The following is a 26,045-nucleotide window of genomic DNA, read 5'->3' as shown; positions in this document are numbered from 1 at the left end:
TGTCAGCTGACCCTTTTGCTACCATTCTACCATAACCCTCCCTTTCCAGCCAAACTTTTTAAAGAGTCATTTGCATATATTCTCATCTAAAGCCCTTCAGACAAGATTTGACTCAGAAATGAGATTTTTTTGGATTTAGAAAAGCATCGACATGTACGTACTACCTAAGGTTGTGATAATCTCAGTGGGATGTGGGGCAGCGCCCTGTAATCATCACCTTGTTGTTTCTGACCTGGACATGCATGGCTTTACACTTTAAGTGGGATAAGTAAGGACTATAAATAGTTTCATGTTAGTCCAGGTCAGGTTTTGTTTTTGTTTTTTTTAAAGTATATTTATTTCTAGAGAGAGAGAAGAGCGTGGGAGGAGGAGCAGAGAGAGGGAGAGAGGGAATCCCAAGCAGACTGCACTGTCAGTGCGGAACCCGACATGGGGCTCCAACTCAGGAACCGTGAGATCATGCCCTGAGCTGAAATTGAGAGTCAGACACTTTAATGACTGAGCCGCCCAGGTGTCCCGGGTCAAGTTTTGCTTCCAAATTAAAACAAAACAAAACCTTATTTTTTCAGAGCTTTTGGTTTTGGAATTACGAATAGATTGTGGACAGGTATTGCCGCCTCTGTTTTTTAGCTTCATTTTTTTTTTTTTTTAAACCCATCCTGGCTTCTCCTGTCCCTTGTCTCAAATGGCTCTTGCTAGTTCTACCAATGACCTTTATCCAAAGAGATCATGTCTAGAGGACTAGTGAACATCTTCACATCTTCAGTCCTCAGACTCTGGTGATGCCAGATCTGTCAAACTTCCCTTGGCTTCCTCGGCCACCTCCCCTCCCTGTCTCTTCCCTGTCACCCTTTTGCAGGCTCAGCATCCTCTATCTTGTGACCAAAGGCTGGGTTTCTTGCAAGGCTCTGCCCTAGTACCGCTTCTTTTCCCACCCCCCGGTTCTCTCGTTTTGTGATCTCACTTACGTCTGTGCCTTCAGCTAATTCTGTGCTAATGAATCACAGATAGATGCTCCAGAGGAGACCTCTCCTTGAGCTTGACTTCTTATCTTCTCCCCTGTCTCTTTCCTCTTCTCCCTACCTGCTCACATCATTTTGGTGGCTTCCAGTTCTGTTAGGATGTTTGGCATGGCCTAAAGGCTCTGCATGGCCTGGCCGCTGCGCCTACTTCAGCTCCATTTAACTCTGTTCCTTTAACCTTGTGCTTTTACTTCCTCTGAGGTACTGTGCTGCCTCCCACAATGCAGTCACTGTACCAGCTACTCTCTCTGTTTGCAGTGCTCTTCCTTCTGGGTAGGTCATTCCTACTCATTTTTACATCACTGCTCAACTCTTAACTTTCCTGTGGAGGCCCTCTAATTTGTGTGCCCTATCACCATATCTTATGACACCATGGATGCTTATAACACTAATAACAGTTTTATTTTTGTTCAGTTAGTATACCTTCTCCACTAGATGTGAGCCCTTTCAGCCCAATGATTACATCAACTTTTGTTCACCATCATATTTCCAGCACAGTGCTTGGCATCTAGTAGGCAAATAACAAACGTTTTATATGCATTCTGTACATTAATTTATTTCTAATTTTAAAAGTAATTTATGTATGTATATTTACCAGTGAAGCATGTGCAATTTTGCAGTTTTAAGTGGACCCAATCCTAGTGGTAATACTACTAAAAATTATAAAGATACATTGTAGAGAATTCTATGAAATACCTGTATATTTTTTAAAGGATCAAATGCATGAAAGCCTTACTTTGATCTAACTCATAATTAATTTTGTTCTTCACTGTTTCTCTATTGACATCTTCCCCAATATTCTTGACAGAGATCAAATATCTTACTAAGCCTAATATTGTGCCCAAGTAAAATATATGCAGGGTCCAGCACAATCCAGCAGACTCTTAACTTGCTCATCAGTTTATAGGTACCATGGGATTAAAAATAGCTTAGCCATCTGCTAACTGACCAGACAATTTTAGTAGTGTGAAAGGGCGTGGTAGGAGAGAGGGATCTAGGGTCTAGGTGTTCTGTCAGAGCAAGGCTCAGTGCAGAAACCACCTTGTGACCTCTTAATACTGAAACTTAAGAGTCACTTCAAAATTAGGAAGAGATTTGGTAGAGGTTAAGCATAGCATAGTCCCAGTAGTAGGGGATTTCCCAGAATGTAGGGTGACAAAAGAATTTCAACATTTCAATGTTCCACTAAATTTTTTTAGAGAAAAGAATATGTTTAAAGATATAAATTACATAAAACTTAATTACCATATGATATATTCATATAATATGTAATGTGTAACAAATATTTCTAGAAATCAGCTTTAATTGATTAGCCTTGTGTATTTATTCTCTAATTAGGAAAATCAGTAGATTCCCAGTCATCTCACAGTGAATCTGAAATTGTGCCAAAAGTTGCTAAAATGACCGTGTCCGGAAAGAAGCAAACTATGGGATTTGAAGTGCCTGGGTAAGGTTTTTAACCCTCCCCCACCTTTTTATTTGAAATTGGTACTGTCTTGTATTTGACTGTAAGAGAACTATTTTAATTTTGCATGATGTGTTATTAACATTGAAGTATCGTGCGTTCTCAGAATGGCATGGTACAAAGAAAAGGGATTGATTCTAAATTATGTATATTACTTAGTCTATCTCGTTGTCAGGGTCCTTATGTAAACTAAACGATTTTTAGCTACTTAACATAAAAAAGCATGTTTTGTGAAATCTAACATTGTGAGATAAGGAATCCTTCTGCCACTAGATGGCGTAGGTAAGCAGTGTTTGGGAATTAAATGTCATGGAATCATTTAAAAAGTTTTTCTGACTATGATATTTAAACTCTTTTAGATGTTCAGGTTGACTAAAAAGTGGGCCACTAGAACAAGGGCATAAAATATGAAATGAAACATACCTAGAATTTCAAATCTGGTGAGAAATGATAAATCCTATATTAGTAGCACTCATTTATCACTGTCTTTAGGATTCTCCCAGGAGTTTTTGTAGAGAAGGGAAGTTGGTTGCTTGAGACTTAATAGCACAGTTTAAAAACATTAACTTTAATAGAGCCTCTTTAAAATTTTCTTAAATCTATTACTTATAAATTGTATATGTTTTGTCTGCCATTTAGATAGGTAAGATTCGCTGTTATCAAATGTAAACAAAGAATAGAGGATTTTTTTAAATTTCAAGAAATATAAACTAAGCAGCCTCAATTTTTTTCCCTTACAACATTATTCTATCTAAATTAATGGAAATTTCATGAGTCTTAGTTGTGAAGAATCTTAAATTGATGAACTTACTCTAATTCAGTGCAGGAAAGAACTCCATATCTAGGACATTGGATGAATGAAAAAGTTACATTTTAATTTGGGTAACTTCAGTCACTTAAAATAATTTTGAATCCTGATTTAGTTACCAAAACCTAAATGTATGTTTTTTCTCTCTGCATTGGGGTTGGGTTGTTGAAATCATAAATTTCTTTTTTATCCTTATGTCTTGGGAACCATTTAATCACATTATGGGATTATTTTCATTGAGAGAGGGAAAAAAAAACCCAGAATATACAATTCTTATTCTAAGGATTTTATAATCTTAATGCAGAATGTTTTGGAAGTCTTAGAAAGCAACATGTAAATAAGCCCCAATTCACATTAGAAGTAAATGCATAGTTATCTATGGGAATAATTAGAGGAAATAATGGATAATAAATGATCAAGAGAAAAATAGTAAATACAAGTAAATAATTATTGACAACCTAACTTTGTATTACTTTACAAGTGTGATGCAAGCCTTTCAGACTATATACTTCATGAGGGCAGGGCCATTAATGCTCATCATTGGATTTCTTTCATAGAATAGTTGTTTAAATATTCATTGATCAGAGTCCTTGGGGAAATACATTTTATTTTAAAAACAGACTTGGAAATATGTAAATATGTAAAGGTGAAAAAACAGCCTGTGAGTTAGTACTTTGATATAGCTCTATAAGAGACATCATCAGAACATGAAAGGTCTGTAGGTACAGATCAGGTTACTCAGAAATACATAATAGTGCTTAAGGACCAAGCTATATTTGTTCAAATACTTATATAGGACTTGTTAGGGATAATACTTAGGCTGTTATTCTGATTTGATCTTGAGAAAGCACAGAGAAACATAAAAAAACACTTCTGAGTCGAGATTTCAGCAGCATAAATATCTACACAGTGTGATTCCCAGTGACGGCTTGTAAAAAAGGGTAATGCATTGCTTAGAAGAAATGAGATAGCAAACTTTTTCTTTACTAATATTAAAGATGGTAAATACCTCTCTAGACAAAGCTTATTTAAGTATAAATGGTTTGAACCTTGCATAGAGGACAAATACTCTTAAATCTAAATTATTAGCTTCCTAGTCTCATTTAAATAACGAGAAAGAAAGCCTCTAGATTCATGTAGAAATATTCCCACTTTTGGAAAGATGGTTTAGGGAAAAAAAACCCCAGAATAATCATATGATAATAATAGATAAGTTTACAAAATTATATCAGAAAGCACCTGAAAAAACATTCAGCCAACTTACTCTTTCTTTCATCAGTCAGTAGTTACAAAATTGGTCATTTAAAAAAAAAATTATTTATTTATTTTTGAGAAGGAGGGGAAGAGAGAGAGAGAGAGAGAGAGAGAGAGAGAGAGCAAACATGAGCAGGGGAGAGGCAGAGAGAGAGGGAGAGAGAGAATTCCAAGCAGGTTCTGCGCTAACAGCAGGGCATAATCCCATCAACTGTGAGATCATGACCTGAGCCAAGATCAAGAGTTGGATGCTTAACCCACTGAGCCACCCAGGTGCCATCCAGAATGGTCATTTTTAGGCCTCATCTTAGAGATTTTTCAAAGTCTTAAAAATACTGACTTTTACTTCGTGATAATAAACCTTCAGACGGTTTTCCTGAGCACAGACTTACCTAGGATGCTTTTCTATTTACTTTGGTCACTTCCTTCTAACCCTGTACGATTCAGTGACCTGATTTGCATTTTACCTAGGATTTACTTGAAAGGGAATGTTTTTGCGAAACCAAGAGAAAAGCAAACCTTTCTGTTACTGAATCGTAAAGGAAATGTTCAAGTCAGACCCATGTTTTGTGAAGCTCTTCCTGTGCTGGGCCCACTGAGCTCTGCCAGCCATAGCCATTCTGCTTGGATCTCTTCTCCATACAGGAGTTAACGTAAGCTTTCCTTTGAAGAAAAGCTTCTGTAACTACACCAGAGATTTGAAACGAGAAATTGTGATGCACAGTTGTCATGTTTTGGTTTTAGAAGCTGTGGTCATTCAAATGTTTGCAAATTATAGTCTAAGATTTCACTTAATTTAGCCTGTTGGAATCCTTCCAAAGAACTGGAACCTTTTCCACAGACTTAAATTTTTTTGCTGTGGTTCAAGATGAAGCGAATCTTTCTAAGCAGTGTTAGCAAATGAACACCAGAATTGTTAGTAGAGATTTCAAAAGCAAGAGAAAGTAGGAGTGGATGCGAGGTTTTAGTAAAGCTGTGTGACTCTTTTCCTGAGGCCTAGGATGAAAGGTCAGCGTTGAGCATATAAAATTGCCCCGAGTCGTTTTTGTTACAGCGTGCAAGAAGAAAATAGATTTACTATTCTCACATAAACTGCTTACGGTGTATAATTCTTTGCCAGTTCCAAAGTGAATTGGATAGAGTTGGTTTCGTTTTTAATAACTTGCAATTTAACTTGTTCTTGGTCCTAATTTTTATCTATGTCACTGAAAGGAACGTTAAGTATAGTGTAGTCTGGTTGATTAGATCATGTTGCTTCTAGATGCCCATGGGATAGCAGTGGATACAGTTTCTGTAGATAATGGTCAAAGAGCTAATGAACTAAGATCAGTGTTTACTTGGGAGGGTATCATCATTATCAAAGGGAAAATAAGTTATGCTAGGTGGCCTTGTTTCTACCTTATGTATTTGAGTCCCTCACTAGATGGTAAACTTTTGGGATTAGTAGATCAGTTTCTTATCTGCATCTTTTCTTTTCAACATCAATGCCAGTTGTGAGTTGTAGTTTTTAGAAAATCAGGTATCTTGTTGAATTAATGAATTAAAAGCTTCTTTGCTGAAAATATTAAGAAAACGTAAACATTCAGAAATACCTCCTTAAGGATGGTATTTGAGCGAAACAGATGGTCTCTGTCCTGTTGGAAGAATGAGTTAGGGATAAACCCAATTTTTTTTTTAATACTACTTTATCTCTAGGAATACATTTGATGCCAAGTTTTACCAAATATCTCCTTTATGTCATCTGTTTTGATAGGATTATATGGCCAAGGCTATGGGCTTGAATTCAGTTATTTTACAGGATATTTTCTTCTTACCTTAGTTTTTGATAGACTCTTTCTCTCCTGGGACCTTCCAAGTCTGTGGGCTTTGGGTCTAGCTACTTATCATTTCCACCTTCATTGATTGGCCACTTAGCAGAGATCATTTTTGGTCTCCAAAGGTAAGAAATAAGAACAGACAGCTTCTCTGCCCTTCTGACATTATAGGATGCTAGTTGAGTTGGTTTAAATACTTTTTTTCTGTCTCTGCTTTCTGTAGAGTAACTGAAGAAAATGGTCATAGTTTCCACACGCCTCAAAAAGGACATCTTAGTGAAGAAACCGGCATTGCTCCTTCTGATGTTCTTGACACTGTTTCTAAATCAGTTCTTCCATCCCACACCATTCAAACATCAGAAGAGCAGAGTTCAGCACCAACACCAGTGAAAAAGTCCGGCAAGCTGAGGCAGCAAATAGACGTGAAAGCGGAACTGGAGAAGCGGCAAGGAGGGAAGCAGCTCCTCAACTTGGTAGTCATTGGTAATGCCCTTTGTTCCTCTGGATGGTTGGTCACCTCTGCTTTGGCCCGGCAGCTTTCTGGTGGCAGCGTGCAGACTCATTCCCAGTCTGAGTTTCTGTATGGGTGTAAATGGACATAAGCAGGGAGGCATTGCATCGTAATGCTTGCTAGTCACCCCGGGTGACATAACGCCACATCACCAAGGAGGTCATTAGACTTGCTTGTGGCATGTTCGTTTTGTGAACATTTTGAAAGTGGCATGTCTTATTGACAGTTTAATTTCCAAAAGTCAAAGAAACGTCCCCCCCTCTCTAAAGAGATGCTCTTTTTTTTTTCTCCATTTATTTTAACTATCATTTGATAAAAATTGGTACTTACTACTCTCAACACTGACATGAGCTATCGGATTACATATTCTTGCAATGCCTCTATGTGAACAACATCTGGAAATTGTACCTAGTATTAATCTTGAATCAATTTTCCTTAGGTCATGTTGATGCTGGGAAAAGTACTCTGATGGGCCATATGCTTTATCTCCTGGGTAATGTAAACAAAAGAACTATGCATAAGTATGAACAGGAGTCTAAAAAGGCTGGCAAAGCTTCGTTTGCATATGCATGGGTCTTGGATGAGACTGGCGAAGAAAGGGAAAGGTAGTCACTATATTTCAAAATTTTCAGTTTGAAATGATATATATAATCTTTTAAATAAGTATGCGATATGTGTTGAATATGTGTGGAAAAAAAACATGAAATACTTTAGAAACTTTTTTTTAGAGAAAAGCTTTTAATTATCAGGAAAATATTTTTATGATAGCTTTCATCATATCTGTATACATTTTCTACTCTTCCAAATTCTATGAGAATAGTTTAAGAGAATGTTTATCAAAAAATTAAAAAGCAAACTCAGAAAAAGGCAGTAAGAAGTCTTAGCTACTTATTCTGTGAGAGAAGTTTCAGTTGTCGCTTCCCTCAGTATATGTCAAGTTGACTTGATTTTGAATTAAAATTACGAATAAAACTGTTGATTTTATATCAAGTGACTTTAAGGAAAGATAACTTTTTGTAGTAAACTGTCTTCTGTCTCAAATTAAAATGACCAGTAAGTTTAAATTATCACTTTAATTCATCTTTATACTTTCTGTACTATGTTTTTGTGAGATAGAGTTAACAAGTAATTAAATCTATCTCCTACCTTGGGATGAGCACTGGGTGTTGTATGGAAACCAATTTGACAATAACTTATATTATAAAAAACAACCTATCTCCTACCATATAGGTTTAATCTAGTCAATTCAGTATCTGTTACTGTGCCCAATGCTAACTCTGCAGGAGAGAACAGCTACTCATAGACTTCTGGCCAAAGTATTTCTTTTGAACACGTCTTTTTAGAGTAGTGATATTTATCATGTTAGAACTGTCAGGGATGAGGGGGCGCAGTGGCATCTTTTTCAGGAAAGAAAGAGGACACCTAATAACTAAGTGAAATGGCGAGATTATCGACTGTGTCAAAGTAATGACTAAAGACTTTGAAGTCCTCTGAAAGTCCTAAATCAACAAAGAAATTATTGCATGTTTCCTATCTTCCTTCTGAATATTAGAGGATATATTTAGATTTTCATACTTTAAAAAAGTGCATATTTATTTTTTTGGAGTCTTGAATAGTATGCGTTATAATATAAGGCAATTCTTAATAAAGGGAGTCACAATATTCCGTAGCTCTTTTGATAAACAGAATTTTATACCATGGTGGGTTTGTTTGTTTTTTTTTCCTGGTAGGTATCTTTTTTATTCTATATAGGGTCGTAAGCTTGTTTTCCAACCTAATAAGAAAAATTGGAAAATGAATATTGAAAACAGTGGAACTTTTGTATGATGTCAATGTTAGAAGACTAAATAATTTGCACTTATCAGTTTATGAAACATATTGTTAAAATATATGGCTTTTTAGTTGTCTGTTGCTCAGTATGATGCAATTTTAGAGTATTCTTTCATTTTATATGTAGATAGCGGATGCTTCTAGATACATAATGAGAGTTTAACTCACTACTGTATGTTCCTTAATAGCATTTCAGAAATACAGTGTGTTACTTATGCCACCATGTTAAATATTTATAAATCTTCTGTTCTGATCTAATGTTGAACATAAATGAATTTTATATCCTTAGTGTGACAAATGCAGACCAGAGCTGGCTCAAAGGAGTGTATTCTGCTGAAAGTCTAGGCAGGAGCTCAGAATAAGTCTTGGTTCATCAGTATTCTAGGCAATTATTTGAGGATTGTGAGAGGAACTAAGCATCATTTTTACCACGTCAACAGGCCCATGGTTTCAGATTAGACTAGAATGATATGATCAAGGAGACCCACAGTTACCTTACTGCTATGCTAGGGTGGACATATAATTTATTATAATCGTCAGAACCCTTGGTAGTAGGGTAGTGCTCATTCATTATTCTGAACTATTTGGGGCAAACCAAGATGAATGATTACCCAGTTTATTGCCCACCTGATTTCCCTTTCCTGACATCTGGAAAGACTCAGTACCCATATAGACCCTCCGGGGGCTTTCTTAAAATCTGAACCTACTGTTTTATAACTAAGAGGCACCATGTTGGTTTCCAAGAAGGGTGAAATGAGATGTGAAACAAACTACTATTTATCTCTCTTGATTTTTTTAAAAAAATTGCTATCTCCTTTGATATTTTCTTTTTTCTAAATGTGTAACATACTGACCTACCTACCTTGCAAATGTAAGTTTTATAAATTTATAATTAGTGAAGCATCTACATTAGAAGATGAGGAAAACTACCTCCTGATAGTGGTCATTCTTTTTTTTTTTTTTTTTTAATTTTTTTTTTCAACGTTTTTTATTTATTTTTGGGACAGAGAAAGACAGAGCATGAACGGGGGAGGGGCAGAGAGAGAGGGAGACACAGAATCGGAAACAGGCTCCAGGCTCCAAGCCATCAGCCCAGACCCTGACGCGGGGCTCGAACTCAGGGACCGCGAGATCGTGATCTGGCTGAAGTCGGACGCTTAACCGACTGCGCCACCCAGGCGCCCCGATAGTGGTCATTCTTAACTTTATCTTTTCTCCTGTTCAGTATTTATTGTTTCATTTTCCAGAGATGTCCCCACATATCTTTCTTTGTTCACAGTCTGCATTGTCTCTTACCAAAAAGGGGGTGAGGGCAGGAATGGGAAATACCCAGCATTTTGATTAAACTTTGCTGCGTCCACAACCTTATTTTCAAGCTATACAAGTGTAATTCTATTATAGCAGAAATTCTAGTCCCAACTGATACCTTGATTAGTCAAAATAGTAGACTAGGTAATAAAATTCCCATTGTTATTTAGGAATTTAGACTGTCATTTAGCCTATATTATTAAATAATTTAATCCATAGCAGCACTGATTATTTCTATAATGCATTCTAACCATTTTGATTTCTTTAAGGGGAGTAACAATGGATGTTGGTATGACAAAGTTTGAGACCACAACCAAAGTTATTACACTAATGGATGCTCCAGGCCATAAGGATTTCATTCCAAATATGATTACAGGAGCAGCCCAGGTACGAGATATTCCCTGAATTATAGTACACTGATTGTATATAAAATGTCCTGATGCTGAGGTTATAATTCTACACTCTCTTAGATATAGAGAACAACTGATGGTTATCAGAGGGGAGGTGGTGGGGGATGGATGAAATAGGTGATGGGGATTAAAGAGTAAGTACACTTACCGTGATGCACGTAGGGTCATGTATAGAAGTGTTGTGTCACTATATTGTACACCTGAAACCAATATAACCCTGTATGTTAACTATACTAGGACTTAAAATTAAAACAAACAAAAAATATTGTAAATTAAAAATTTTTAACTTTTGGAAAAATTTGAAAAAATAGAGACATACTGTATTTTTATGATCTTATTGGTACTATATAAAACCTTTTCTAATTATGATATAGAAGCAAATGTATAAAAGCTATGGATTTCTTATAGTAAAAATAATGATAAAGTGCTAAATGAGTTATAGCTTTATATCATATTAATAAGTTGGAGTGAATATTTGAGTATCTGCCTTTTTACTGTATTTATAGTCAAGGCCTGTATCTTCTTAAAGAGCTGATTTATGCAGAAGTACTGAAGCTTGGGAGTTTTGCCCTGTGGTTTATTTATTTATTTTTTTGTTTTTGAAGTTTATTTATTTTGAAAGAGAGAGAAAACGAGCGGGGAGACAGAGGATCTGAAGTGGGCTCTGTGCTGACAGCAGAGAGCCCAATGAGAGGCTTGAACTCATGAACCATGAGATTATGACCCGAGCCGAAGTCAGACTGTTAACAGACTAAGCCACCCAGGCACCCATTTACTTTCTTTACAGGATTAAACAACCATTGCAATTTATAGAATTACATGGTTCTTAAGGATACTGAAAAAAAATCAAAGGCAATATCTTTAAATAAATAAATAATTAAAACATTGGGAATAGCCCTGCACATAGAGGACATCAATTTTTTTTAATAATAGATGACTGTTGGAAAATATGAAGAATTCAGAAGTTTGCCTGTCACTTGGTAAGCATTTGGCCATTTTCTGAGTTCTTAACAGCTATTTAAATGGTATGTTAATATGAGCATTTGTCAACCTAAAAAGGATTTTATAGGAATAAATTTGAATATATTTGAAGATAAATGAGAAAATACTCTGGTTTAGAAAGTTGAGATATAATTTCAGAATATTAATTTAAGGTCTATGGACTGAACAAGATAATGAAGATTGAAAAATAATTATTACTCTGGATTGAATACCAAATATGGGCTAGACACTGTATTAGGTGTTTTGTATGCATTTAGTTTAATCCTTACGATAAAAGTACACATCCTCCCTATTTTATTATTATTTTTAAAGATTTAATTTTTTAATGTTTGTTTATTTTTGAGAGTGAGAGACAGAACGCAAGTGGGGGGGGGGGCAGAGAGAGAGAGGGAAACACGGAATCCGAAGCAGGCTCTAGGCTCTGAGCTGTCAGCACAGAGCCTGATGCAGGGCTTGAACTCACGAACTGCGAGATCATGACCTGAGCCAGTCAGATGCTTAACCAACTGAGCCACCCAGGCATCCCTTAAAGATTTTATTTTTAAGTAATCTCTGTACCCACCGTGGTGCTCAAACCCACAACCTTGGGACCAAGAGTTGTATGCTGTGCCAACAGGAGTCAGCCAGTTAACCCCATCCCTGTTTTAAAGTAGTGTAGATCATGACCAAAGAATACAATATATTTTTCTCTTTACTAAAGGATACAATATATTTTTCTTTTTGTTTCATTGTGTGTGTGTGTGTTTCTTTCAGTGCATACTTACTAAATGCCTACTGTGTGCCAAGCACTGTGGTAGGCAATATAGGGATATGATGAACTGCAAAGCACATTTTGATAGTTTAATGGGAAAGGCAAACATCAAAACAAGTGGTTACAGTAAAGTGTCTTTGAATCCTAGAATCTTAGAATCCAGAATAATCATAATGATCATTTATTCCAAGCTCCTAATGGAATTAGGATAGGAAACGACTTCAGAAAGTATCTAATCGTGTTCTGTTACATGACAAATGAAGAAATAGACTCAAAATATTAGGTAACTTAGTGTGCAAAAGACTGGGGTCGGCTTTTAGAGATACAAAGAAAAATACGGGGTATGCTGCCTGTCCTCAAGGAAATCACAGTGTAGGAAGGTAAACTTTGTAAAGACAAAAGGCTAACACAAATGTACTACAAGAAGAATATATGCAGTATACGTGACAAGGGAAGATCTCTTTTTAGTGCTGGAAGGGCTTTCTTGAAAATGTAGGGACATGTGAGCTCCCCAAAACAAGCTGTTGCATGAAAGAAGAGAGAAATTGCCCCCCAATTTTTTGGAGATATGTAATAGAGTGAATTAGGAAGAATACTTACTGCCTTAGATATGTTCGTGCTCATTCAATGAATTTCAAATTTTAACCTAAGAAAACAAATAAAACTTGACGGTTGGTGGCAAAACCTGATTAGAAAGAGATTTACAGTTACTGAGCCTAGGATTTGGAAGGTCAGGGCTGGGTGCTTTATATATTACCCGTCAGTGTTTCTGTGAAGTGAGTAGATTTTTTTTTCTTTTTTTAAAGTTTTTATCTAAATTCCAGTTAGTTAACAGACAGTGTAAAATTATTTTCAGGTGTACAATATCGTGATTCAACACTTACATACAAGTAAATTGACCCTTGACAAGATTAGACAATGTTTGCCTGAGGTGGGAGACCGGTTAGTGAGTACAGATGAGTGAGAGAGCTGGTTTTGACATGGATTGCTCTGGTTTGTGCTCTTAAACAAGAATCCTTGTTCAAAGAACTGGACCTCATTGAAGAAATTATGGGTCCGTATTTTAAGTCATGAAGGATTGGAAATGAATGCTGCACTTAAGAGGAGAAGAAGGGCAGAAGTAGTTGGGTAGGAATAAAAGGAAAAAGAATAGAAATCATAGTGTAAATTGCCCCCACCAAAGTATGTGGATGTTACTTCTAATTTAATTATAAAGTTCTGCTCAGAGCAAAGTATCTGATATATTTTTACTTACTTTATGACCATTTTATTTCTCATTGTGAGGACTATATGGCAGTTCATGTGAAATTCTTTAAAAACTGGGTAGCATAAACAAAGTGTCATTGAGGAAACAGCGAAGAGAAATGCTATTGTGGACTCTGTTCTGACCCAAAGGCCAGAGCGTTTCATGTGGATGGAGTCTAAGAGGACCCTCGAGAGAGTGCTTATCAAGTACCTGTCTGAGGTAGCTCAGGGGGGTACTGTCAGAGTTAGTCAGTCTATCCTGGATTAGAGAAGACCAGATCTCTGTTAGAACAGGTAAGCCTGCAAAGGGGAAAAAATGAAAGAGTGTTCCTTTAAAGAATGTCCCAACAATGCATTGACAGAAATAATTGATGATAATGAATATGGAGGAACACCTATGATTGCACAGACTTTCCTGCAAATTTTCAGAGACTGCATCCATGTGATGCAAGTGGAGACACAGAAAGAAGCATCAACACAAAAGAATAGTGGGAACCTGTAAAACTAGTGTTAATTTAAAGCTAGAGGAAAAGGAGCTAAGGCTGAGGTTAGCTTTTTCCCTTCTTTTTTTGTGTGTAAATGGCATATGAGAGGAAAAAATGTCTTTCACCTGATTCCCAAAATACTCCAGAAAGGTTAGGAAACTGTGCTAAGTCAAGGTTCTTTTTCTTGGCCGTAGAGGGTGAATATGCTATTTTTGGTAATGCGTTTATTCAGTTTTTCATCATGATAAATAGTACTCTGATAAATATCTTTGTGTAGATTCATAATTACTTCTCTAGGATAAATTCCTACAAGTGGAATTGGCAGGAAGCAAGATATATATAATTTTAAGGCTCTTGATACTTAGTGTGAAAATGCCCTCCAGATCGTTTGCACCCTTACACAGGCACTGCATAGGAATGCCTGTCTCATTGCACCCTGGCCTACAGTAAATCATTCTGTCTTATAAATCTGGCCTAATGTGATCTCTAGAAATAGGGAAGGAAATAATATATTGATGTATTTTTAAATGCCCTTTGTTTGTTTGTTTATAGTGAATCTGAATTAAAAATTATTATTATTTTTTAAATATTTATTTATTTTTGAGAGTGGGAGAGTGAGCGAGCCAGCAAACAGGGGAGGGGCAAAGAGAGAGGGAGACACAGAATCTGAAGCAGGCTCCAGGCTCTGAGCTGTCAGCACAGAGCCCGACGCAGGGCTTGAACTCACAGACCCTGAGATCATGACCTGAGCCGAAGTCAGACGCTCAACTGACTGAGCCACCCAGGCGCCCCTGAATTTGAATTTTTTAATGTTTCTTGGCCATTTATATTTCTTCTTTAGCAAATTGCTTGTATTCTTTATCTAGTTCTCTGCAGAGCTATGTCTTTTTTTTTTCCTATTTTAGTAAAGGCTTCATATTAAGATTATAATTTTTACCAATACCAATCCCTGTTTACTTATTTTATTATTATTTTTTTTACATTTATTTTATTTTTGAGAGGCAGATAGAGACAGAGCACAAGTGAGGGAGGGGCAGAGAGAGAAGGAGACACAGAATCCGAAGCAGACTCCAGGCTCCGAGCTGTCATCACAGAGCCCGACGAGGGGCTTGAACTCACAAACCGTGAGATCATGACCTGAGCCGAAGTTGGAGGCTTAACCGACTGAGCCACCCAGGCGCCCCTCAGTTTACTTACATTTTAATTGTGCTTATGTTTTTCCTCCTTTGTCTAGATAGTTTGATTGTTATATAATCAAATATGGGAATTTTTAAATTCTTTGTATCGTTATTTTTGGCCACATGCTAGTTTTTTTAATATTTAAGTTTTAATCCATCTATGTAATTCTTTCGTTTGATTTGCTTTAGGGTTTGGTGTCAGGTTAGAGTCTGCCATTAAAATCTGACCACAATTAAAAAAAATTAAAATCTGACCACAACTAATTGACTAATTTGTCCTTTGAATTAAAATGCTGTGACATTATTTCTAATTTTGATTATTTCTTTTTTCTTAGGCGGATGTAGCCATTTTAGTTGTAGACGCCAGCAGGGGAGAGTTTGAAGCTGGATTTGAGACGGGGGGACAGACACGAGAACATGGCCTCTTGGTTCGTTCTCTTGGAGTAACTCAGCTTGCGGTTGCAGTCAATAAGATGGATCAGGTATTTGAAGGCGACTGAGAATTCATTGTAGATGTTAACTAAAATGTTCTTCTGCCGTATCGATGACCTCGGATGTGGCTAGCGTACATCTTACTAGTTTGGTTACCATAGTTAAAAAAAATGCACGATCCTGGTATTAAATAAATGAAATACTAGTGATTTTTAAGCAAGAAGATGTCTTCTCATTTTCGGAGATAATTTTAAAAAGTTAAATTTTTAAAATTGTTTTTGTTTAAAATAATACACAGTGAATTTAGTGTAAAGAAACCCAAAATAACCCATATTTCCAACTCTCTTTTTTCCCCAAAATCTTTTAACTTTTCGTTTTGTGCATCCATCCAGTTTATTTTTATAGAGGAAAATATTTTTCTTCATAACATCGTGTTATTGTTAGCTCCTTTTTAAAAAAATTGATAATGTTCTTGTGCATGTTTCTAAGTAATTAATTTTTGTATAAAGAGCTTGTTTTTATAGCTTTATTCTAGTCTATTTTAAAAAAATACTATAACTTATTCAAATAATCCCCGACTTTTGAATATTTCCGTGAGAGTGTGTGTGTGTGTGTGTGTGTGTGTGTGTGTGTGTGTGTAGTGTATTCAGAAATTGTTTATTTTATGAAAATGTTTGGGCCTACGGGCATATGCATTTTTAAGACTTGCTATGTATGATCAAAATGCCTTCAAGAAATCTTCTGGTATTTACTCTTGGCACATATGGTGTAGTCATTTTCCCAAACTCTTATCAACACTGCTGTTATTAAATGATTATTTTCTAATTTGATATGCCAAACATATTTATTTATTTAATCTTTATTTATTTTTGAGAGAGAGACAGTATGAGCAGGGGAGGAGCAGACAGACAGGGAGACACAGAATCCTAAGCAGGCTCTAGGCCCTGAGCTGTCAGCACAGAGCCCGACACGGGGCTCGAACTCATGGACCACGAGATCATGACCTGAGCTGAAGTCAGACGCTCAACTGACTGAGCCACCCAGGCGCCCCTAAATTTATTTTAATGCTTTTTTTTTTTTTTTAATGTTTTTGAGAGACTGAGAGAGTACAAGCAGGGGACAGGCAGAGAGAGAAGGAGAAAGAGAATCAGAAGCAGCCTCCAGGCTCTGAGCTGTCAGCACAGAGCCTGACATGGAGTTCGAACCCACAAACCTTGAGATCATGAGCTGAGCTGAAGTCAGACGCTTAACCAACTGAGCCACCCAGGCACTGCCAAACATGTTTTTTGTTTTTTAACCTACTCTTTAGTGAATGTTAATAATATTTAAATATACTTTGTATATTTATTAACCATTTATGGTTTTATTTTGGGAATTATTTATATAATTTGCTTTTTTTTGAAACATTTTTTTCTTACTGGTTTTTAAGTATAATTTACTTATTAAAGATATTAATCCTTTATCTTGTCTTAGGTATTTTTCCCAGTTATTTTACTTTTCAACTTATTTATGGTTTATTTTTGACATATAGTCAAGTTTATTAGCATATTTTTTTTATTCTTTATGCTTAGGTATTTTCTTACCTTGGGATCAGATACTTACTCACAATTTTCTACATGGTTCTTTTATAGTATTATTATTACACATTTTATTTTTCCCAGTGTTTTAGTATGAAAATTTTCAAATGTAAAGATTAGGAAAAAAATAGTGGAGAGAGTTTTACAACAAATACCATACTCTACCCACTACTTAAGATTCTCCTACTTACTGATCTCATCTTTGTCTTATTTACCCCTGTGTCCACCTATTAATTCATCTTATTTTGACAAGAATTTCCAAGTAAGTTACACACGTTTGTTACACTTACCTCTAAATACTGCAGCATGCATATTGTTACATAGAGTTCATATAACATACATGTTTAGTCTATTTGGCTTGCGGTGGGGGTGCATCAGTAATTTTATTTTACATCAGCAGTTGGTCTGAGCATAACTTAATAAATCCTTCACTCTGTCTCCCCAAATTTGAAATCACTTATAGCTATATACAAAAAATTCTATATGTCTTGCAGTTTCTTTCTAGGTTTTCTGTTGTAGGGAAAGTTATTTTTAGATCATATTAATAGTAAGATCTGATATTCCAAGTTTAAATTTTAATAGATTTCATATTTAATAGATTTTATATTTTTATTTTGTAGTCTTGATTTTTTAATATTTTGTGGCAGAAATTTAAATTTTATTTATAGCATAATCTGAAGCATAGTTTTAAAAATTGAATCTTTGTCAGGTTAATTGGCAACAAGAAAGGTTTCAAGAGATTACTGGAAAACTTGGGCACTTTCTTAAACAAGCAGGTTTTAAGGTAAGATAAATTTAAATTTATTTGGTACCTGAAGTCTCATCTTACTGATTGTTCTTGTCTTATTAAGTATGTTTAATTCTGTTTGTTTTTATTTCTGCCTGGTCTTTTGTATATCTTACATTCTTAGGATTACTTTACCTTAGAAAATTGCACATATTTTATAACTTGGCTTGGATTTAACATAAGTAAAAGACTTTTCTCCAGCTATTAAATTAGGTGGATAGGTTTAGGGAGGTACCAGAGGAGTGGAAACCACACTTCCACTGCAGTGGAAACTAGTAGAGAGGAATTTCTCTAGCAAAGCGTCTGTTGCCCAACAAAAGTGCTTGAGTGTTTTGAACAAATTTGTAAGTTTCTTACAAAAATCAAAAAAGTTGAAAACTGTTGGATCAGATAACTTCAAGGCTGTAGTTCTGTGATTTCTATTACTAAATGTTTGAGTGAGAAAGAGCCAGTGCAGGCAGGGGAGGGGTAGAGAGAGAGAGGGGGAGAAAGAATCCCAAGCAGGCTGTGCACTGTCAGCACAGAGCCCATCGCGGGGCTTGGTCCCACAAACTGTGAGATAAGACCTGAGCCAAAATCATTTGAGCCAAAGGACATTTAAGTGACTGAGCCACTCAGGTGCCCCTCTATTACTTTTTAAAAAGTATGTTGTTGCTTTTACAAACTTGGTGCAGCATGGTAATGGTGGGTCTTTTACCTTTTGAAAACAGTGTTGTATTAAGTTTCATATATTCAATCTTTTTTAATAGGAGAGTGATGTAGCTTTCATCCCTACAAGTGGTCTCAGTGGTGAAAATCTGATCACAAGATCTCAATCAAGTGAACTCACAAAATGGTATAAAGGACTATGTTTATTAGAACAAATTGGTAAGAATTTAGTACATTATAAGCTTGATGTTGTCATTTAGAGTTCTGGATGGGAGACAAGTGATGTGTGTGAAAAAGCATAGGTTTTATAGTCAGAAGAGCTAGAGTAGTAGTTTTGAAATCCTCTGCAGTATTTCAACTAGTACTCCATTTCCCTTATTTAATTACTGAGGTTCGTGCCTACCCAACCAATAGATGGTTGTTGACATTAAATGAGATAACGTATATAAAAACATTTCATAAACCACAAAATACTAGATGAATGAGAGTCAATTTGCTATTAGTAAGTATAAAAGAAAATTATTTTCTAGGAGACATGGGATGACAATGGGCCGACTAGACCTGAGTCAAGAATTACTTTTAAATTAAACCTTGGTTTTTACCATTTTTTTCCAGATTCCTTCAAGCCGCCTCAGAGATCTGTGGATAAGCCTTTTAGATTATGTGTATCTGATGTTTTCAAAGGTAAGCGCTGCCTCCCTGGTTCTTCTTTAGTACGGTCCCTGCTTTTCCATTTTTCCCCTGACCTCTTTTCTTAGACGAAATCATTGCATTGTCTTCATATTCCCCCTTCTTTATGCCAGCGTAAGGATCAAGGCCCAATAAATCTTGAAGTGCATAGTTCTAGTTATTTAATGCCCCTCCCCAGAAAAATCTTCAGTTTACTTCAGCTTACATTGTTTCCTCAGCTCATACTCTTCTTCCAGGTGTGAAATCTCTTGCCCTTTATCTTTCTAGCCTCATGTTTTTTTTTTTTTTCCGTCTCAATAGATCTTTTTAGTTTCTGTATCCTTCAACCAAACTGGATTGTTCACTATTTCTTAACCAATACAGAATCTTTGTTACCACTATGTCTTTCTCTTTTCTTGCCCATTTCGTACCTATCTGTAGCAGAGTCTGGGTCCAATCAGGAGAAAGATACCATCCATAGCTGAAAAGAGAAGTTTGAGGTAAAGAATTATTAATATGATAAAAGAGTGATTATAAGATGTAAGGAAACTCTATATGGTACCAGAGGGCTGAGGAAGAGGATGCAAGGAAGGGCAAACTTAGAAGGCCATGTTGGAGAACGTGTTGTATTAAATAAATACCCAAGAGTACATCCAGTTTAATGTGTACAAAACCCTATTTCGAAAACTATAAAATAGAAATGAAATAAAAGATATTAATAAATGGAAGGGTATAACGTAATTGTTGGAATAATCAATACAGTAAAGATGTCAGTGGTCTCCCAAATCGCCATTATCATGGAATAGGCAGTGCAGAATGGATTTCGAACTAAGCAGCAATAATTTGGTAACTGATGGGCTCAGCCATCATGTACCCTAAGGTGTCCTTCTGTGTTCTCAGTATCTTCTGTCAGTGTATTGTTCAGTCAGTAGTATAATTGTTTCTGTGCTTTTTATTGAACTTAGATTGTGGAGTCCTTAAGGGCCAGTACTGTCTCTTCTGTATCTTTATCTGCAGGACCTAGCTCAGTGCAGACTAGTGCCTCCCACGTATACATGCTTAATAATTGTTTAATAAATGAAGGTGCTTCCCAAAAAATCATTCAGTGAAATTGAAATGAATCATTATTATTACTAGCTTTCCACATTCTAGTAGCAGAAGAAATACCGGTAATGCTTTTTAAAATGCCTGTTATTTCTTTAACATACAGAATACAAAAATAATGTTTTGAATAACAGTGTTTGCTAACTCTACCTTTTTACCTGCTAGTCTCTCTCTTCTCAGGCTGCTTCCTGGCTTCTGCCTACACTACTCCCCCTTAGCATGTTCCCGCTGAGGTTACCAAATGACCCTTTGGTTGCCACAGTCCCTACAGAGTTTTCAGTTCTGTCTTCCATCTTACTTGAATTTGGCATTACTTCTGAAGCTGGTAGCCATATCCGCCTTGAAACTTTTCTCCCTTGGTTTCTGTGACCCACTTTCTCCTACTGTCCTGTCCATTTCTCAGACCTCTCTGTATCTTCTCTGTGGGCTCCTCTTTTTCTGACTCCTAACTGATGTTCTGCCTCAGTCTTTTTCTTACTTGACGTGCTGTTTTCAGACAGACATCCATGACTCATCTACCTCCTGTGTCTTGATGCTTCCCAAGTCAGTATCTCCAACCCAAACCTGTTCTCACTTCTGGATACATGCGCATGTGCTAACTGCTACTGGACATCTCCACAGGGAGTGTGCTCCCAGGGTCCCATTCTCATGGAATTTGATGTGATTGGTGCCCCCTGGAATGCATTGTCTCCACCTGTATGTCTGGTAGGCACTTCAGATTCACCAAGGCTAAAATGGATCTTGTTCCTTAATTTCCTATCTCACACTTGATGCACCATCAAATTAGACTTCCCCTTTTTGCCTTTATCCCTCTTCTATCTCATCACCTTCAATCTGTCATAACTTATTCCCAAATTCTTGAGTTTGCTTCCAGTCTGCAGTCAGTCTCCCCTCCTCTCTGACACCGAAATACCATCATGCCACTTCTCTGTTCACATTTCTTTACCGGCTTCCTATTCCTTAACTGAGGATGAAATTCAAGCCCTGAGTATGATTTATGAGGTCCCTTTATTGTTTGCTCTTTGCCTCCCCCTGTTGCCTCATGTGGTGCCATAAACATTCCTTATAAGTGACACACGGGTCTTCGTACATCTCACATTCGGTTATGACTCTGCCTTTGCTTATATAGTATCCTGGGTCATTGGTGTTTTCCTTCTTTCCCTCCCCATATACACAAGTACCTTATCAACTCTTGTTCTTTCTCCGAGTGCCCGGCTAACGTGCAGTCATTCCCCCTCATCATGAATTCTTCGGTGTACCTCTTTCTGTTTTCATTGTACATCCTAAGTTATACTTGTCTCTGGACAGTGTAATTGTTTTTGTCTTTCTCTTCACTAGAGTAAAACCCCTTTACAGGTAGGGACTTATATTTTCATCTCTTTATTCCTAGAGGCTAGCACATGGCTTGGTACTTGGTAAACACTCACTAAATATTTGAAAGAGGAATGAATCTCCCGTTTTATAACATGAATATTTTTATTTGTAAGAAGATATAGAGTAGAATGTGGTATGTCCTATTTAGTAGATAATGTTACAAATTCTGAAATGATCATTGCTAAGTGTTCATTGAACTACTAGTTTTATATAACCTACTAGGGAACAAAACGTAGCTAACAGTTTGAATCATTAGATAACGTGGCTACATGAGTTGTAAGATTTGGGTGTATTTTGCAGATCAAGGATCTGGATTTTGTGTAACTGGTAAAATTGAAGCTGGCTATATCCAGACTGGTGACCGACTACTAGCAATGCCTCCTAATGAAACTTGTACTGCAAAAGGTATTCCTCTGCAAGATTCTTTTGCTGAAAACCTTTAAGTTGAGACAGCAGATTTTTAAAAGTAGTTTAGTTATTAACTCCTAAGTAAATAACCTCTTAGTGAAATTGTAACTGACTGTCAAAATGATACTAACTGTTGAAGATAAAAATGTGAAAACATTAAACGATTTTTTCTGTTGTGACTATGTGTGTATAAATGTACACAGAACATTCTAACTGTGGTAGCATTTCTTTTTTTTTTTTTTTTTCCTGACACTGATTCTAAAAGCCTGGTTAGGATCTAACCAGATGTATAGACACCTGACAGATACATTGAAAATAGTATTCAGCAGCAGAAATTAAATTTAACCCCATCCTGGCACTAAACAGTCAGTAACTAGTTGTTTTGAAATTTGTATTTCAGAATTACTATCAGTTAACAGTTTAATCATGCTTATACCAAAAAAAAAATTGTTTTTTGCAGAAAGACCTAAGAAAATAAGATGCAAATGCAGAGAATCCTAATGTTAAAAAGAGAAATTGAGCTAACGTGCCAGAATTACTGCTTTCCCACATGTAATATATGACCTTTCACACTGACCAATAACTGTTTCTATTTTCTAATCTTTTGACCTTACAAGTGTACTTGTTGTTCTGAATTCTGCTTAAAAGTTTATAATTCTGTACTTACCTTAATCTAGTTTCCAGCTAAGCCTCCAACTTCAACACAGACCTGACATTCTGATTTATACTTCAAAGTAACAATTTATAACAATTTTAAATTACAGTATACTGAGAATGTTAAAAGTTGTTAAATTTCAGTACTTTTCTCTATTACTCTTATTATAGTTTATATCCAGAGTTGTACCTGACTGGAAGATAAATTTGAATGTACATTTTTAAAAATTAATTTGCTTACTTCAAAAGCAGATTTCTTAGAGTCTAAGAAATTAATGACTATCTGTTTAGGTAACAATTTAGAACAAATTTAAAGATGAATAGGGGAATGAAAGCCAAAGTTATTTCCATTTTGCTTTTTTCTTTCTGCTGGTTTAGGGATCATGAAAATTCTATTTAGATGACAAGTAATGCACGCTTTTTAAAAAAGAATCATTTTCCATTGATCTATTATTTGCAAGTTCAGATCTCTTACTGTTTTTTAAAGTGATCAAGAGCAACAACACTTTTGAAATACTAATTTCTTTGTAGGTTAATGAGCTTTTTTGAGACAGGAAGTTTTAAAATAATCAATAGACATGAATTAAAACTAAAACCATGGTCCTAAAATTATCATGGACCTTACAGACTGGCTCTTTTGTGACCTCCAGAATCATAATTTACATCTGTAAGTCCCACATTCTTTCCCTCTCTTCTTCCTGTCCCTTCCCCACCAGAAAAACTCTAATTACTTGTCTTTAATCTTAAAGGAAAGCTGTATAAGAAGTACCTGAGATCATACCCTACTCCTTGATGGCTACTCTTATAACCCAACTTGGAGGTTCTCAGTCCTCAATTTCTTTTCTTTTTTTGGGGGGGGAATTTTTATTTATTTTTGAGAGAGAGACAGAGTGTGAGCAAGGGAGGGCCAGAGAGAGTAGGAGACACAGAATCCAGAGCAGGCTCCAGGCTCTGAGCTGTCAGCACGGAGTTTGATGCAGGGCTCAAACTCAGGAACTGTGGGAATCATGACCTGAGCTGACGTCAGGTGCTTAACTGACTGAACCACCCAGGCGCCCCTCAGTCCTCAATTTCTAACTCCGTTGCTTTTGCTTGATTTACTTAATTGTTCAGTGCACCCTTCTATCTCAACAATTCTATCACTAACCAGTAACATCTCCTAAAAAGAGAGAAGTGACTAAATCTGCTACCAAGAAATGGAAATTCTAAATTGTGTTTTCATTTTATTAACGCATCGAGTTTTTGGAGTGTTAAAAAAGTACTACTTTGTGTGATGTCTGTCTCATGAAGAAGGTCCTTAAGAAGATGAGTATCATATATAGGACAGTGTAACATATTTGGACGGAGAAAATCAGATTATAGATTGCCTCTACAAAATTTTATATTGCTAATTAAAATTCTAGTATGAGAGCTCTTCAAAATCCTAAACTAAAGGCAATCTTTGTTGTAAGTGGCCAGCTCCTGCCTTCAGTTCCACATTTCATAACAAAAATCAGATATGATCACTTTAAGTTTACATTTAAAAAAAACATTTTTTTAAAATGTTTGTTTATTTTTGAGACAGAGACAGAGCATGAACGGGGGAGGGTCAGAGAGAGAGGGAGACACAGAATCCCAAGCAGGCTCCAGGCTCTGAGCTGTCAGCACAGAGCCCGGTGCGGGGCTCAAACTCATGGACCATGATACCATGACCTGAGCTGAAGTCGGACACTTAACCGACTGAGCCACCCAGGTGCCCCCCCACCTTTTAAAAAAATTTTTTTAAATAAGTTTACATTTAAAAACTAAAGTAGTTGAAAATTTAACAAACATTCCTTAATATTATAATTGTTAAGTTTTTGGACTCAAGAACCTCTTTGATGCCTTGATAAAAGTTATGGCTCCTCCTAGACTAATGCAGGTATATACATACATAAAATTTCAAATAAAACTCTAGGTTGTCTCAGAGCTTTTAAAGTTCTCTTTGAACTCATAAAAAGTCTAAAAGAAAGTTAAGAGTTTCTTAAGTGTATGCTACATGGGAAAAAAATAGTATTTTGAGAAAGATATGGGTGAGTTATCATTTACTAAAAACATGTCCATCAAGAACTATTTCACAGTGGTTGGCCTATGCACTGTCTTCATCAAAAGGTTCAAGTTCTAGTGGAACGGAACTTACTATTAGCCCATTAATTTGCCCCATAGAATCAGAAAATATGAGATACCTTTTCATAGCTTTTGAATAAGGTAGTGGAGTAATGCCCTTTGTAATTGTTCTCCAGGATTATCCCTAGGTAATAAAGGTGTATAGCAACACCTGGGATCAGTTTTAAATTAAATTTCCTTACACTTTTCTTATAACCAGTTAGCATTGTGGATCTCTCTCTCTTTCTGGGAAGCGTTTCTTTTGAGCCAGGAATAGTGAAGGGGCCTGTCAAGAGTATCATCTGACTGAGCACTGATGCCCTAAGGGTTACTGGACACCTCCCCTAGTCCCATATTTTATGTTATTAAGTGATTTGAACTGCATTCTTATGCCCGCATCTATTAATATAAGAGAACTATTTGAACGGGGGCATGTTTAATAGCTGTATAAATGAGTTATAAAATGAGTTGTATAAATGAGTTTTAAAACCTTGATTAAATAAGCAGAAATCAGCCTTTTTTGGACAAATACAAGTCACTTTATGTTTAGGGTGGTGTTCTAGAAGAGTCAAGTCTAGAGGAAGTGTGTTTTCCTCAACGCTCACAGTTACACTTCTCATTCTCAATCTATTCATATTGAAAATGATGAGTAGTGACTGATGAGGCATAAATCAGCCAAGCTCTCTTGGTTGTTATGGTTTGATATTGAGGTGTTTCACTGTATGCTTTGGTTCTTACTCATTTCCAGGAATCACTCTGCATGATGAACCTGTTGATTGGGCGGCGGCAGGTGATCATGTTAGTCTTACGCTGGTTGGCATGGATATCATCAAGATCAAGTGAGTGAGAAAATGAGTTTAAGCGACCCTTATTTTGGATGTAGGACCTCAAAACATAGATCTTGCAACTCACCTACTGAACTGAAAGAATGAGTATTAATTTCGAATTTCATTTGGCCAAAAATAGGCACTTGTAGAAATGTAAAAATGATGAGCAAAATCTGCTTAAAACTGAAATTAATACATGTCAGCACGTGTACTCAACACGTTCTTTGAGTGAAAGCTGTAACGTATGAAAATGGTGGAAGGTTAATAATGGTATAAGCTTTGCCTTAACCCAGAAGGGAGTATTTAGAAAAGTCCCCAATTTACTTGATTGTTTTATTTGTAAATGGTTTTAGAGATA

General features: G+C 36.2%; 1 protein-coding gene across 4 annotated transcripts in view; it reads left to right on the top strand.

Annotated features, from left to right (window-relative positions):
- HBS1L (HBS1 like translational GTPase) overlaps positions 1–26,045 on the top strand; it is an 87,211-nt gene that overhangs the window by 49,158 nt on the left and 12,008 nt on the right. For all 4 annotated transcript variants that reach the window (XM_043593059.1, XM_043593061.1, XM_043593063.1 and 1 more), the window contains 10 exons: positions 2,361–2,469; positions 6,587–6,846; positions 7,314–7,479; positions 10,282–10,399; positions 15,419–15,565; positions 17,802–17,876; positions 18,629–18,746; positions 19,143–19,211; positions 21,975–22,079; positions 25,609–25,699. In XM_043593059.1, the coding sequence (XP_043448994.1) occupies positions 2,361–2,469; positions 6,587–6,846; positions 7,314–7,479; positions 10,282–10,399; positions 15,419–15,565; positions 17,802–17,876; positions 18,629–18,746; positions 19,143–19,211; positions 21,975–22,079; positions 25,609–25,699 (1,258 nt within the window). The remainder of the gene's footprint in view (positions 1–2,360; positions 2,470–6,586; positions 6,847–7,313; positions 7,480–10,281; positions 10,400–15,418; positions 15,566–17,801; positions 17,877–18,628; positions 18,747–19,142; positions 19,212–21,974; positions 22,080–25,608; positions 25,700–26,045) is intronic.

This window comes from Prionailurus bengalensis, chromosome B2, assembly GCF_016509475.1.
Source record: "Prionailurus bengalensis isolate Pbe53 chromosome B2, Fcat_Pben_1.1_paternal_pri, whole genome shotgun sequence".
NCBI classification, from domain to species: Eukaryota; Metazoa; Chordata; class Mammalia; order Carnivora; family Felidae; genus Prionailurus; species Prionailurus bengalensis.
This window is presented reverse-complemented; position numbering and strand designations above follow the sequence as displayed.